The sequence below is a fragment of the Macrobrachium rosenbergii genome, chromosome 36, assembly GCF_040412425.1.
Source record: "Macrobrachium rosenbergii isolate ZJJX-2024 chromosome 36, ASM4041242v1, whole genome shotgun sequence".
Lineage (NCBI taxonomy): Eukaryota > Metazoa > Arthropoda > Malacostraca > Decapoda > Palaemonidae > Macrobrachium > Macrobrachium rosenbergii.
Genome location: NC_089776.1, coordinates 4,180,003 through 4,197,679, shown reverse-complemented (window position 1 = coordinate 4,197,679; position 17,677 = coordinate 4,180,003). Strand labels below are relative to the sequence as shown.

General features: G+C 36.2%; 1 protein-coding gene across 1 annotated transcript in view; it reads left to right on the top strand.

Moving 5' to 3' along the window:
* LOC136856534 (E2F-associated phosphoprotein-like) overlaps positions 1 to 17,677 on the top strand; it is a 218,839-nt gene that overhangs the window by 170,836 nt on the left and 30,326 nt on the right. Inside the window, 1 exon segment of the mRNA XM_067134377.1 lies at positions 15,180 to 15,287. Within this exon segment, the coding sequence (XP_066990478.1) occupies positions 15,180 to 15,287 (108 nt within the window).

Below are 17,677 nucleotides of genomic sequence, written 5' to 3'. Positions count from 1 at the left end.
TATATATATATACACACAGTAAACCCCTATTCGTTCTCAAGGTTTGCAGACTCACCCATTCGCTGGTTTTTCTGTGGAACCTGTCTAAAAAAATTTCCGCAGGAAACTCACGTATTCGTGGGTTTTTCTATGGAACATATCTATAAAAATATTCATGAAACCTCCCTATTCTCGGATGCAGATTTTTTCTTTTTTTCAAAAACAAAGCCCATAGCAGTATTCTGTACTTTCATATTTATTGTCTAATAACATTAAATAATCATGTAAATCAATAATAATACTGCACTACAGTACTGTACATATAATAGTAATAGAAATTAAATACAGGTTGACCATCACTAATCCGGCATCATTGGGACTTAGAGAGTGCCGGATTAGCCATTTTGCCGGATTAGCCATTTTTTAGGCTAGAATACACGAAACACAGTAGCTAAGCACCTCATCCTAGAATTAAAATATCCCATAAATCACTACAAGTTGGCTAATAAAGAAAAGACAATTATCAAATACAGGTAGTGCTTAGTTACGATAATTAACTTATGATATTTCGAGGTTACGATGGGGTTAGCAATTAATACCAACATAAAAATATTTAGGAAATATTTTTAGATTTTAATCAGCAGGCGCAGGCAGCAAGAGAGCAACTTACAATAGACCAGCTTCTTTTCCTCTATCTCTTTATTCCATCTGCTAGTTAAAAAAATAAAAGAGAATGATAAAAGTATTGTTAGTAAACGTTATACTTTGCGTAAATATATATATAACCATAAACAACCGAACGGGAAACTGTTGTTTTGCTAATAATTGTATGGGATAACAACTGTTGTGCTTGTATGTATATGGGAATTGTAATACACAATTACTGTATAGTTATGTTACAAATGACGCAAGTACTGTACAATAGGACTGATATATTTTTTACACTATACCCTTGTTCGCTTTGGAGAAAAGATATAGGGAAATATACTGCTACAGTAACTTTGCTGCAAGTTGTAGCTGAAGCTGAGAAAACAATATTCAAGCTGCTAATGACTATAAATTATCAGTGCATCGGGAACATGGATGAAACTCAACCATTAAATAAAACTGGAGAATGTATTTTAATCAAAACTACTGAGCATGAAAGAATACAAATTACTACTGTTTTCATATGATAAAAGATAAATACGTAAAGCTCGTATTATGATGAAATCAAGAGAAAATAGTGAACAGAATCTTGATTTTTTTTACTAAAAAAAAAACATACCCCCAAAACGGCCAGCCGCGATTCCCACAAACGTCATATATTAACGAAAAAATAGCTAAATTAATTTCACAACGAGACCTATTTAAGTTATATTTCGACTTAAAAACACGTATAACGAAAAATATCCTTGTCCCAAATAAATAAAGTATCCATATTCATTTACGCTAACTAGAAGCAAGAAAAGCACTTTGAAGTTGGTTAAATGCGCAAAATAAATAAACACTATATATATCGATTCCCAAAACAAAACATTGATTGCAATTTATAATACAAAAGTAATATGAGAATATACGCAATTGGAAACAATGTAGTAAAGCATAACTTTTTAAAAGATCCATGAAAAAGATGCACATTCGTTATGTTGATGTTTGTATAATACTGTTAATATCTGAATAGAGTACAGTATAATGTAGGCTAGGCTACCAGTTTGTTGATGCAGCACACTGCGCCAATTAAATTGAAGCGGCATATATATAAGTTTGTGCAGCGACCTGGGAAATTTGAAAATTAGTGTGGAAACATTAGAAATTACTCTAGCATGAAATTTGTGCGGATTACTGATTGTTCGAACTACTGATTGCCGGATTAGTGATGGTCAACCTGTAATAATATTATGTAATACTACCTTGGGTATTTAATAATAATAAATAATAAAGTTAAATCATATGGGTAGTAACTGGTGATGAATGTTGATTTCAGTATGCTGTAGATGATGATGATGATGAATTAGCTGTGCAATTACGATGAATGACGGAGGTGCTGTCATGTTAAGGTATTTAATTGAACATGGCAACAAAGGTGGTACAGTAGGGCTGCATGAGTATTTTACCTTGTTCATGCTCATTGCAGGCGACTGCAATTAATGTTATACTGTAATGGGGCTACTTCTCCGTGACTTTTGTCCTCTCTTAACAAAACAATCATGTCTGCAGTACTTTCTTCTCATCAGTCATTACAGTAATTGTAGGCTATAATATATTTATAGAACATATAAGAGCATTCAGAGGACATCTTAATGCATGATTTAAAAAAAATATTTTAGGCCATAGTACTGTATACACGTTATAAAACACATAACGTAGAGATAGCAATAAAACAAGTTATATTGGGTCATTTATGATAATTTGTACTACGGTATACACATGTACTACTGGTTGATATATATATATATATACTAACACTGATCTTTTTATGCATACAGTAAGTACATTTTATAAAATGTTTTGTTGTAGGATGATTTTTAAATATTACATACAAAAAGTGTTTTAGGATGATACATAGTACAGTACAGTACTATGGGTAGTAAATTTAGAGCATATCTAAAACACTCGTAAGACAACAGGAATACTGCAGGGTAGGTATGTTTACATCTGCGGTACATAGCATTTTCATGTATGTACTAAGTATACAGTATATTAATGACTACTGTAAGTACATTTTGTAAGATGAAAAACGATTTACTAATTTTCAAATATTACAGTACTGTAATATATTAACGTAAACACAGCAAAATTTTTCAACATATATTTGTTTTTCTTAAAAGTGCTTCACCCAAGTCACCTCTCTGCAAATATAAAGAACTCGTGATGCTGGACACTGTGTACCCAGGACCAGTGATACTCAACACACTATTGGCTGTCATCTGCAAAGCAGCCAATCCAGAAGCACCATTCATTTTCCTTGGCGCTCATTGGCTGTTCACTTGGCTCTGATTGGCTGAACATTCACAACCAACTCTTTGAACATGGAATTTTTGGGAGACCGCATCGACATCCTTCTTAGTTGTGCGTAGTTGGCAGCATCTTCTTACCGTGTGAAGTCATGCGTCTTTCCGTTTGGATTTTTTATCTTTTGTGCATCAGCGGTATTCGGCCCTAAAATGCCTCCTAAAAAATGCCCTGCTCCTTCAAAGCCTTCTGGCAAAGAGTCTGAAAGAAAGAAGACTGTTATGAAACTCGAGGAGAAGGTGAAACTTCTTGACATGTTAAAGGAGGGCAAAAGTTTATAGCGGTTGGCCGCCATTTTAGTGTTAATGAGAGCACAGTGAGATACATCAAGAAGAAAGAGGTGGATATTAAAGTCTGTGAGTATGAGCTACCGGTAGTGCAAAGACAGTTTGGGGACAGTGGGGATAAAACAATCGTGGAAGATGGAATCTGCTCTGGCAATCTGGATAAAGGACTGATGGAGAAGAAACGTGCCCCTTGACTCCAACATCATTTGCGAGAAAGTGCGATAACTCTACCAGCAGTTATCAACTGGTAAGGAAGGCGACGACGTAGTACAGGCAGAGGAAGGTGTTGAAGAAGGCGAATTAGAATTCTTAGGCTTTGATGAACCAGCAGAAGAAGAAGAGGTGGAAGAACCCCAAGCAGGACCATCATCCACCGATTTCAAAAGTGGTTCCACCTAAAGTCTATTACATTACATGGGGAACTAGCATCTGCAGACATTAAAGCAGCCGCGAAATATCCGGAGGCCTTCAAGAAAATCATCAAGGAGAAGGGCTACCATCCACAACAGGTGTTCAATATGGATGAGACAGGCCTGTTCTGGAAGAAGATGCCTTCCCGGACATACCTTATGAAGGACGAAGCTAAAGCCTCCGGATTCAAGGCCCAGAAGGATAGGGTTACCCTCATCATGTGTGGGAATGCAGCTGGTTTCATGTTTAAACCAGGCCTCATTTACAAGGCTGCAAACCCCAGGGCCCTCAAGAATAAAAACAAGGCATTGCTTCCTGTGTTCTGGATGCATAACCCTAAGGCCTGGATCACCAAAGTCCTCACAGAGTACTGGTTCCATCAGAGCTTCATCCCTCAAGTTAGGCAATACCTGAACGACTTGGGCATGGAGTTCAAGGTGTTGCTGATTATGGATAATGCTGGTGGCCACCCTCTCAATCTTTCTTACAAGGGAGTCCAAATTGAGGTTCCTCCTCCCAGTACCACTCTCTCCTCCAGCCTATGGACCAGGGCGTGATCCATGCCTTCAAGGCACTCTTACCGGGAACTCCCTCCAGCACCTTGTGAATGCAATGGAAAGTGACAGTGAATTTACGCTAAAAGAATATTGGCATAAATTTACGATTGCCACATGTCTGACCATCATCAGCCAATCACTGAATGACATGAAGAAGGAGACCCTGAATGCATGCTGGAACAAGTTGTGGCCAGAGTGTGTTCATGATTACAGGGGCTTCTCTCCTCAAGAAATTCAACATTCGGCCATTAATAAGGCTGTCCAGTTGGTGAGGATTCAAAGTGGGGAAGGCTTCGAGGACATCACCGAGGATGAAATCGGCACCCTTATTGATGCTCACTCTGATCCCCTGACAGACCAGGATTTGGAAGAGCTGACAAAGTATTCCAGTGAGGAAGAAGATACACTAGTTTCAGGGGAGGAGCAGGAGGAAGAGGAGAGCAGCCTGACTTTGGAACGTCTGTCCCACATGAAGAGAATGATTAAGGATTTGCAGGAGTATGTTTCAACGTGAGATCCTTGTATGGAATGCTCCTTAAAGTTTTCAAACATCCTTGATTTAGCATGGGAGCCCTATAATCAAGCCCTCACCACCATGAAAAACCAGTGACAGCCCCTCCAAAGCCTCCCAGATCACCCGAAGTAGTGCCTCTCGAATCGCCTGAAGAAGTGCCTCCCCAATTGCCTGAAGTAGTGCCTCCCCAACTGCCTAAAGTAGTGCCTCCCAAATCAACTGAAGAAGTGCCTCTCGAAATGCCTCCTGAAGTTGAAGAGGCACCCTCAGATGAGTTGTAACTCCTCTGCTTTGCTCTGCAGTCATATCTCCATCGTCATTCATCGCACTGCACAGCTAATTCATCATCATCTTTAATCTACATTCATCGCTGATGAGTACACGTATGATTTACATATGTAGTAAGCTTAATATACTGCATAAGTAATTTTTTAAAATGTGCATACTTTTTTTTTATTTTTTTTGTCTCTTTGTGAATTACGTATACAGTACGTAAATACCAATGTTCCCCCCGAAAAGAAAACGGGACAGCTTGTAACTATGAAAGAAAATGTGCATGGCTGAATAAGTAGGGGGGACTGGATTATTTTCACCTACAACTGTAAGCCATACAGTACGTACGTATAAATGTAACAATAAAATGTTTAAGATGCCTTGGAAATTATATTAATAGTATCATTTCAAAGATTAATACAGTAATAAGGTAATATTTTAATGTATATTTGATGTAGGCTGGTATTTTTAGGCATACTTTGGTGTTTGACGTTTCATGGTAGACAGGTACAAATGTACGTAGTGTTAAATTTTTAAAAATGTGCATACATTTTTTTAATTTTTTGTCTCTCTCTTTTTGTGGATTACATACTATATACGTAAATACCAATGGTTCCCCCTGAAAAGAAAACAGGACGGCTTATAACTGTATGAAAGAAAATGTGTGTGGGGCTGAATACGTAGGGGGGACTGGATTATTTTCACCTACAGCTGTAAGCCATACAGTACATACGTATAAATGTAATGATAAAATGCTTAAGATGGCTTGGAAATTATATTAATAGTATCATTTCAAAGATTAATACAGTAATAAGGTAATAGTTTAATATATATTTGATGTAGGCTGGTATTTTTAGGCATACTTTGGTGTTTGACCTTTCATGGTAGACAGGTATAAGCATTTTTAGAGGGGTTGGGCATTCACGGATTTGAGCTATTCTTGAGGTGTCTGGAACGATCCCCATGAATACTGTATATATATACACACACACACACACACACACATATATATATATATATATATATATATATATATATATATATATATATATGTATGTATGTATGTATGTATGTATAAAATGGGCAAGTATATATTATATATATTATATATATATATATATATATATATATATATATATATATATATATATATATATATATATATATATATATATATATATTTATTTATTTATTTATATATGCATTTATATACATATATATATTAATTAGACAATATTTAACAGGCTATATATTTTCAGCATTCATTCCTTGATAGAGGCTGCCTGACAGTGGTTCTCAAAGCTTCCAAGAGAGTAATGAGGAAAGAACTTGTTTTCCATGTAAATGCTGGAGCAATGGCATGGCTTGGCTGTTCATTCATTAATGTCATAAAAGAATCCTGGCCGCATGCAAGAAAGTAGATGAGCAAAATAAATTTATGTGATATAATTAAGAAGCAATTACATTTACTCTCTCTCTCTCTCTCTCTCTCTCTCTCTCTCTCTCTCTCTCTCTCTCTCTCTCTCTCTCTCTCTCTCTCTCGTCTTGAAAAAATAGGTTGTAGACAATGAATGTGATTTTGTAGCAATTGAATCAATATTTATTTTTAGTCACTGTAGCGACAGTATCAATGTATGAAATGGAAATTCCTCAGTAGCTTCCAAAGATTTTGGACTTATAAGCAAAATTGTTAACAAAGCTACGAATGGTTTGATTAGACAGCTCACCGTCCCTACCCTCGGAACAACTTCTACCTTCTTCCAACCTTTCACCCTCCACCTCCATCTCCTGTGTCAGTCTCAGGAGCCAAACGACACTGCATGATGATATTACTCTACATAATTTCCCTCCTCTAAAGCGTTTTATATAATCCTGAGAAAAACACTTATAAACCCATTTTTCACATTGCAGATTGTGCACACATTTTTTTTACCAACGTATTTTAGTTTTTATGAAATAATGTAAGTAAATATATGTTAACTGGTAAGGAGATGTCTGCACCAATCAGCTAATAGTATTGATACTTAACTACATAAACAAAAGTGGCGTTGCCATTTACAATGTCTTGTGAACTCGAGGGGAAAAGAAATCATTTCCCTGACTGTACAACAAGTATAGTTGAAAGATTAGATTGGAATACAGTTGATGACTTGCACACCAGTGATCATTTCCTAACATTAATTTCATTACTACAAAATAATCCTGCAAAAAGTGTCCATCACTATAACAGCTAATAGTATTGATACTTAACTACATAAACAAAAGTGGCGTTGCCATTTACAATGTCTTGTGAACTCGAGGGGTAAAAGAAATCATTTCCCTGACTGTACAACAAGTATAGTTGAAAGATTAGATTGGAATACAGTTGATGACTTGCACACCAGTGATCATTTCCTAACATTAATTTCATTACTACAAAATAATCCTGCAAAAAGTGTCCATCACTATAACATTTATAAAGCAGATTGGGAGCGATATGGAATGCATACTAGAAATATCCCACCATTTCAATATTTAAAAGACCATAATGAAACTAATAAATTTCCTGTTGATTTCATTAAAAATGCTGCTGATAAAGCAATACCAAACTCAAAAGCCCATCCAACAAAATGCAAAGTTCCACGGTGTTCCGATAAGTTAACAGAATTAATAAATATAAAACACTCAGTAGGGAGACGATTAGATCATTTGAATAGAAAGTTCATACAATAAATAAAACTACCAATATTAGAAGGAACTTTACAAAAAATAACTATGTTATTACTAGAAATTGATGCATTAAAACCTCTATACAACAAAATATCTGCAAAATTTAAAAAAGAAATAATTCAAGGAAGAATCATTTCATGGAGGAAATACGGATCAGATCGCTCTAATAATACTCCCCTACAAAAAATATGGGAAAAATTCTGGAAAATAAATGATACCCATGTTAAACCACCTAGACATGCCATATCAAAAGATGGGAAAAGAACACTTGATCCAAAAAAAATAAGTAATATAATAGGAGAAAATTTAGCAAATGTAAGTAGTGATAAAAATTTAGATGAACACTTCTGCACAAAGAGAAAATAGAATTAATAACAATAAATTCTGAAACAATAGAAGATGTATATCAATAGAAAATTTAATGTCAGAGTTGGAATATGCTCTCTTGAACAGCAATAAATCTGCCCCTGGAGGTGACAGTATTGGTTTTGAGATGATCTGCCACTTATCACCTTTGGCAAAGTCATACTTATTAGAGTTTTATAATCATTTATGGCTTCAAAATATATTTCCAGATGATTGGCATAAAGCTATAATAATTCCTATCCCCAAACCTGGAAAGGATCCCAGTAATGTAAATAATTACAGACCAATTTCTTTAACAAGCTGCTTATGCAAATTGCTGGAGAAAATGGTAAAATGCTCGACTAATATGGCACATTCAAGAAAATAAAATTTTGACTCCCACTCAATTCGGGTAACAGTGTAACAGATCTACATTAGATTCTCTCTGTAACTTAGAAGACCATATACGTAGAGGTTTTGAATGAAGACCATATATGTAGAGGTTTTGAATGAAAACAAATTACCGCAGCTGCCTTTTTTAACACTGAAAAAGCATACGATACCACGTGGAGGTAAGCTATATTAAAAACTTTACAAAACAACAACATCCGTGGACATTTACCAGGGTTTATACAAAAATTTTTGACAAATCGCAGTTTTTAGGTGAGAATTGATGATGTTCTGTTTAGAACATTTCTACTTGAAGATGGTGTTCCCCAGGGAAGCGTCCTTAGTGGCACACTGTTTACTTTAGCAATTAATGATATCAGTAACAATCTACCTATTGGCATTAAAAGTAACCTGTATAGGGATGATTTTGCCATGTATTATTCAGCATCTCGAATAAAACATGCAGAACAAATCATTAATAAAAGCATAGTAAAAATAGAAGAATGGGCCTCATCTATAGGCTTTAATTTTCCATAGATAAAACTCAAGCAATCATGTTTGATAAAAATAAAAGTGGAAAAAAGGTAAAGAAATAGATTTAAAAATCCCTCAGTATACCAATTGGCCAAACAGCAAAATTTTTGGGATTCGTATTCGTTACTCACTTGAACTGGAAAGCCCACATATGTAAAATCTAAATGTAAAAGATCATTAAATCTAATTAGAAAACTATCGAACACTACTTGGGGAGCCAATAGCCATACCCTTACTGTACTGTATAAAACAACAGTTCTGTCCATCATTGATTATGGAAGCGAAGTATATGGCTCAGCATCCGACGCAGTGCTGAAAATGTTAGACCTTTTTCACAATGAAGGCCTTAGAATATGCTCAGGAGCCTTCAGATCATCACCAAAATTATCTTTGCAAGTTGAATGTGGTGAGCTGCCTCTGTCTCTCCATAGAGAGCTAGTAACAATGAAAAGTGCTCTGAGAATGCGGACAAGTGATTCTCCAACAAAAAAATTATTTGAATTAAGAGATGTATTTATAAATAACCATCCACCACCTTTCCCAGTTAGAGCTAGAAGATTGTTTGAGTTGCTGAATATAAATATACAAGTGCCTTTAATAGTAAAATCACCTCCTCCCTGGACAATGAGTAAAATGAAAATTTGTACACACCAGAAGTAACTCTCATATACACCAGAATACCATAGATAGAGCGTATAAACCGAGAAGGTCCACATTACGCAATATATACAGATGGATCTAAATCAGAGCACCGAGTGCAATATGCTGCAGTGTCCCAAGACAAAACGTATCAGTTCTCTCTACCTAATAATGCTTCAATATTCACAGCAGAATTGTGTGCAATTGCATCAGCTGTAAAAATAATTAAAGAAGCATCATTCAATAATTTTGTGATTTTTAGTAACCCGAGAAGCGCTATAGAAGCTATTCAGTTATAAGTCAAAGAATAATATAGTGAAAAAAATTTAATTATTTCTCCATAATAACTTATATAATAATGGAAAAAAATGCAGAAATATGTTGGATCCCTGCCCATGTAGGGATCAAAGGAAATGAAGAGGCAGACACAGCAGCCAAAGAAGCAACCCCCATGACAAGATCAAATGTGAATATCCCTGTTACTGATTATGTAACACACATAAAAATGGGTTTCATAAATAAATGTCAATATATATGGAATGAAGAACCTGAAAGTAATAAATTGAAACAAATAAAACCTAATGTTAAAAAATGGAGTTCGTCATATGAAAGAGAGACGCACACAAGTAATTCTGACGCGTTTGCGAACAGGCCATATTCGTTTGACACATGGACACTTGATGAACAGTCCACATGGCCCTCCTCCCAAATGCCCAGAATGCAAAGTGTTGATAACAGTCAAACGTGTTGTGTGACTGTCCAAAATATAACCAACAGCGTGTATATACCAACCTGTGGAAATAAATGGATGGGGCGAATTTTGTTGGAATCTTATACATTTTCAATCATCCCAATTTAACATGCATGAAGAAGTGTAACTTAATAGACAAAATATGAAACCAAGTAAATAATGAAAATACAGAAGTCTGTGAGGTGTTTAATGAATAAAAAAAATTATGTAATTTATTCTGAATTTTAATTTTTAAAATTTTTGAAATTTTATTTTATTCTTTTTAACCTTTAATTTGCTTTGTATGTATGGAAACGAGCAAATGTGTTTATTTGATACATGTGTTTCATTTTAAAAGCATGTTTATTATACAGTTTTTTCTTTTAAACTTCATTTTCATTCATTCATCATCACGCAAATTACCTATTTGGTCCCAGTTCTAGGCCTATGGCCTAGACCTGGTATTTCATCCTAATCTTTCGGGCCAGCCCTATAAGAGCTGACAATCAGCTCAGTGGTCTGGTTAAACTATCTTAATAATAATAATAATAATAATAATAATAATATGATAGTAATAATAATAATATAATACTAAATCATACTGGTACTCACCAGTGATGAATGTTGATTAAAGATGATGATGATGAATTAGCTCTGCAGTCTGATGAATAATGACGAAATGACTGCACAGCAAAGCAAAGGAGTTACAATTCCTCTGGGGTGCTTCAGGGCGGCTCTAAGCCCTAGGGCGCCCCAGGTCCACCAGCTAGAGATCTGGGGTGAGCAGTAGTCAGTAGCTCCCCATTGGGTGACATTTCAGGATAGTTTAATTGTAAATCCAGCTACCAAATATTAAGTTGAAATGCATTATGCACACACAAACACACACACACATACATATATATATATTATATATATATATATATATATATATATATATATATATATATATATATTAAATCTAGGTTGAAATTTACAACAATTCCATCATTATTTTTAATATGTAACCATTGCAAGGGCAATTTTGATGCCTATAAAGATATATTAGACAATTAATGTATTCATAACATTATATTGAAAATGGCATTAAATAGAGCAAAACAATGATTTTTGCTTATAATCTATTTTAAAAATTTTTATTTAAGAAATGCATCTGATATGAAATTATGATTGAGTATATAACAATCAATTATAAACATATGAAAATGAATGTTTTGCTTTATTGTATTTGTAGGCTATGTAGTATAAAACTGCGTCATTCTTTAGAAAATGTTTAATTTCAGTTGAACATTGTATGGAACTATGCAAAAAAGTCATTGTAGCTTTCTGTATATTTTTCTTTATTGTAATATATATAATATATATATATATATATATATATATATATATATATATATATATATATATATATATATATATATATATATATATATATATATATATATATATATATATATATAAATTTATGTATAATTGTTATAATTGTTCTGTATATATATAAGCATATATATTTATTTGTTTATTTATTTATTTATTTTTAGTTCCCAGTTCTTGCGCCCCTTCATTCTTGCGCCTAGGCGACCCTAGTTTCGCAGCCGGCCCTGGTGCTTCTTTCTTCAGCTGCTTCTCCATGCACTTCTTCAGGCACTTTTTCAGGGGCTTGGGAGGCACTTCTTCAGGGCTTTTGGGAGGCTTTGGAGGGTCCTTCTTCATGGGCTTGAGAAACATGGTGATGAGCAGCTGCTGTCGCTGCCTGTTCATGCTGACGAGGCGTTATTATGGGGCACCATTGCCGCATCAAGGGCATTTGAACACTTTATGGAGCATTCCGTATGAGGATCCCATGCCAAAGCCACCACCTTCACAGCCTTGATCATAAAATTCACTGTCAGCGTACATTGCGTTCACAAGGTGCTTGAGGGAGTTCTGGGTGAAGAAGAGTGCCTTGAAGGCACGGATCATGCCGTGGTCCATAGGCTGGGGGAGAGAGATGGTGTTGACAGGGAGGAACTCGAGCTGGACCCCCTTGTAATAAAGATCCAGAGGGTAGCCACCAGCATTAGCCATAGTCAACAACACCTTGAACTCCATGCCCAAGTTGTTGAAGTATTGCCTAACTTGAGGGATGAATCTGTGAATGAACCAGTGATCTGTGAGGACTGGTGATCCAGGCCTTGGGGTTGTGCATCCAAAACACAGGCAGCAAATGCTTGTTCTTATTCTTGAGGGCCCTAGGGTTTGCAGCTTTGTAAATGAGGCCTGGTTTCAGCATGAAGCCAGCAGCATTGCCACACATTATAAGGGTAACCCTATCCTTCTGGGCCTTGAACCCTGAGGCTCTGGCTTTGTCCTTCATGAACACCTGTTGTGGATGGGAGCCCTTGTCCATGATGATTTTCTTGAAGGTCTTGTTTAGTGGGAACTGCCTCCGAAAATGGTGGAACCACTCCTTGCTGGCCTGAAAACCTTGTGGCTCTTCCTCTTCTTCTTTAGTGGCTTTGTCAAAGCCTACTAAGTATGCTTTTTGTGCATCGCTGCCATTCAAAAACTGCTGATAGAGTTGTCGTGCTTTCTTGCAATTTATGTTGGTGTCAAGGGGAATGTTCCTCTTATGGCAGTCTGTGATCCAATATGCCAAGGGCGACTCCATCCTCATGATGGTCTTTCACTCTCAGTAGAAACCTTTTTAGCACTACTGTAGAAGCTAACACCCATGGCCTTCCTTATCTTTGCCTCTTTCTTCTTGATATGCCAGACGGATGGTACTCTCATGCCACAATGCAGGCTGCAGCTGCGTAACTCCTCCCTTCCTTCAACATATCCAGAAGTCATACCTTCTTGTGGAGCGTCATGACCTCCCTGTGGTGCTTAGGCTCTTTGCCAGAAGCCTTAGAAGGAGTTGGGCATTTAGGAGGCATCTTAGGATAGAATTATATAGGTTAACACTGCAAAGAAAGACACGGAAAGTACACAGATACAAGCGAAACACTCTCATAGGCTAAGTAAATGCTTTAAACTGAGAGAAAGTCTTGGGGATACACAGCCAATTAGTGAATGTACAGCCAATGGGCGCCAAGGAAATGGAATGGTGCTCCTGTATTGGCTGCTTTGCAAATGCCAGCTAATAGCATGTCAGGTAGCATTGTGCTTAGGTATATCAGCTTCCCAAGTATCATTTCCTTTCGTTAGAGCCTTGGTTTGGAATTTCTGAGGTGGTTTTGGGGTGAACATTTAAAAAAATACTTTTTATTAATATTTTACTGTTTTTACATTAATATTACTGTAGTATTTGAAAATTAGTAAATTTTTTTATCATAAAATTTGGTCATAAAAATAACATGAAAATAGAATGAGTGACAGGTTTTGTAGACATAAACAAACCTAACATTTCGATCAGAGGTACAGCTGTAGTCCTGTCATTCTACAAACTACCAACATATTTTAGATATGCTCTACTGTCATTCTAAAACACTTTAGTATTTCAAAATCATCATACGGCACACCCAAATATCAATAAAATATAAAGTTAACAATGTGCAAAATATCAATAGCGTTATGCGCAGTACCCTGTAGTGTACTGTATACAATGCACAAATGACCCAGCATTTCTGCTCAGCCTCTACTGTGTGCGTGTTGTGGTGTTGTGTATTGGTGCTTTAAATTTATCATTTGTTAGCTTTACGAAAAAAATTACTTTGACTAACATATTTTTTTTATGTCGATAACCTTGTTATTGTGGCAACAAATGAATTATTATTTGCTCAATCAATCAGCCTAATTATCTTAAAAAGTTATTGATGAAATGAAGTTGATAAAGTCAGTCCATGGGCATCTTGCCATTCAAATATTTATTTGGGCAGAACATCACAATGTAATGCAAATTCCCAGGTTCAGGGAATGGATCCTTTCATGGTATTCTGGGACTATTCGGAGCTATACATTTCCTCCATTCTCTGTGATGTGCCCAGCCATAGACAAGGTCCATATGTCAGCCAACGTGATGATGGCCCTTTTGGCTCCTTTCTGGGCTCAGCAGGAGTGGTATCCAGACTTTTCACCTCTCTAAGTGGACACTAAGAGCCCTTCTGAGCTGGCAGGAACTGCCTCACTTCCTTCACTATTACCTGTTAGACTATGACTCATTAGGAGGCTTATTGATCCCAGCAGCTAAGGTCATCAGTAACCTTGTCAAAAGTTAGCTGGCAATTGTACCAGTGGTGTATCTTCTGTTGCTGATGTAGAGGAGGCGTTAATCTGCTTGTATCATCTATTCCATGAGTACAGTAGTGGACTTGTATTGTGTTTAAAGTGCTCAAAGAAGTTTGTTGTCTTTGCCACCAAAATCTGTAGATCTACAAATATGTGAGGCAAGGACATAGACTTTGATTCTTAAGCCGTTGTGTTAGGGGCTTTCTTTGGTCTGAAAGTATTTATGCAGCTCATTATACAAATCCTTTGAACTAACTTTCATTGAAGGACCTATCTCTGAAAACAGCTTTTTTATCATTCATCTTCAAAACAGCTTTTTTATTCATTTGGGCTTCTGCTGAGTGTGTGATCAAGATTCTCATCTTTAACCAGACTTGCCACCTCACAGAGAATTAGCAGAGTATTGAACTGTCCTATGTCTTGGGCTGTATTGTAAATAAGTCTGATAAGGTACCTGTAGATAACAGGTTTCTGGAGAGAAGATTGTAGAGAGGCAAGTTTAAGATAGCGGCTTGCGATTTTTTTCATTATTTTCACACATGTTAGGTGTAAGGTGTTTTATATGATAAAAATCCAGAGTTTGAGGTTCATTGACAGTTTGTTTTCAGATCAGGTTGTGTTCCTAAAGGCACCAAGAATTGTAATGGTACACCTTCCAGTGATGCAGTGTTAAATTGCCCTGCTTGTCTCACAATGCTATGTATGGATTGCCAGAGGTAAGGAATGATAATTTAATGTTGTTTGGGTTATATCTGTAAATACTGGATGAAGAATTTTGTAGTAATGAGAAAGTTTATTGACTAGTAGACTTAGTTGTAATGTTTCGTCAATATTGAATATGGTTTCATAATTTGCATCTATTGTAATGCTGTATCTGTTTTGGGTTGTAGTGAAAGAAAGGGAGGCATAGGAAACATAATTCATATAGATATTATGAATAAGTTCTGAATTTCCAGTTCATGAGGAATTGGGTTTTTGCAGTTTAACGAGACTAGAGTCAGGTTTTGTTCTGACCATCAGAATAAAAGTTTTGGATGTACGTATACGAACATAAAATTTGGGTGATAGAAAATCTGAAATATGACACAAATTTTTAGTAAGGAATAGATGCTGAAAGATAACATTAATATATTCATAGATGAGTAAATGAGTAAAAATTTCATTTGTAAATTTCTATTTTCAGTAATTGTGTGTATGCATTCCTATGGAATAAATCAAAAGACCACCTTGGCTGAACTAGCAATTTTTACACCCAGAATTTCAAGATAGTTTTAACCTCTAACTCAAGCTGATTGTCTGTCCGGATTGATGTCAAAAGCCTTTAGATTTTTCCTACATTCTCATTTTTTTATACTGGTTACTTTGTAATATCCTTATGAAAAAATCTGATGCTTGAAGACTGGATTTGTTAGAGGTTGGGGGGGGGGGATGGAGTCTGTAATGATGGTTAATGTAACAGAAGGCTCTTGATATAGTGTTTCATGTTGGTGGACTAACGAACATAAAAGGCAGTCAGTCATTGCATATTCAGTTATTACCTTGCAGAATAACCATTACTTGTGGAAAAAACTCTAAATCTCAGCATTATGATCTTGCCTCTCGAGATCGACAGGTTCTTAAAAAAAAACAAGCAATTGGGCTGTAATGACTGACGAGAGGTGACAAACAAAGGAGGGAGTAGCAGAACAAAACCAAAAAAGTAACCTTAAAATTAATTTATTTACAGTAAGTTATTTCATAATATACAGTGAGTCAGGTTCAAAAATCCAGTTATTTATAACAATTTAGCAGCCAAATTAAATACATTAATAAACAGGCTTCAGAAATATAAAAAAAACAAGCAGCACAAAACGTAATACCAATAATGAAAAAAATGGTAAAATAACAAACATAAAAAAAATGCAAAATCAGGCAACATTAAGGAATGACCACGACAGAGTCGAAACGACAACCATCTCGTTCTTAAAAACAGTGCTGACGTCCTCCTCTAATACCGACGACCATGACAGATCCGACACGGCAACCATCTCTTCCTTCAAGAAACCTACTGACGCCCTCCTCCAATACTGATGACCATGACAGAGCCGACACAGCAACCATCTCGTCCTTCAAGAAATGTACTGACGTCCTCCTCCAATACTGACGACCATGACAGAGCCGACACGGCAACCATCTCGTCCTCAGATACTCTCTGCTGCTCTGCTGCCAGGACCTGACTCTCAGGTACGAATACCTGCTGCTGCTACCCCAAATGACTCGCTGCTGCCCTTGACCCGATTCGTTGCTGCTACGAACCTGACTTGTTGCTGCTATGCACCTGACTGACGCTGTCAGAGACAGCACGACAGACATCAGCTTGCCCACACAAAGAAAAACTTGAAGGTAAGGGAACAATCGACAAACGATTGTTCCTAACATCTCCCCACCTAAGAGAAAAAAAATTTACAATAAAAATTTTTTTTTACAAACAAAATACTCTCCCCCAATGCTGCCACCCCCGCCAGCTAAAACAGAACCAATCCTGGCAAGGTTGCCAATATTACAATCTTGCCTCTCGAGATCGACAGGTTCTTAAAAAAAAAAAAAAAAAGCAATTGGGCTGTAATGACTGATGAGAGGTGACAAGCAAAGGAGAGAGGAGCAGAACAAAACCAAAAAAGTAACCTTAAAATTAATTTATTTACAATAAGTTATATACATAATATACAGTGAGTCAGGTTAAAAAATCCAGTTATTTATAACAATTTAGCAGCCAAATTAAATACATTAATAAACAGGCTTCAGAAATATAAAAAAAACAAGCAGCTCAAAACATAATACCAATAATTAAAAAAAATGGTTAAATAACAAAGATAAAAAAAAGCAAAATCAGGCAACATTAAGGAACGACCACGACAGAGTGGAAACGACGACCATCTCGTTATTAAAAACAGCGCTGACATCCTCCTCAAATACCAACGACCATGACAGAGCCGACACGGCAACTATCTCTTCCTTCAAGAAACGTACTGACGTCCTCCTCCAATACTGACGACCATGACATAGCCGACACGGCACCCATCTCATCCTTCAAGAAACCTACTGACATCCTTCTCCAATACTGACG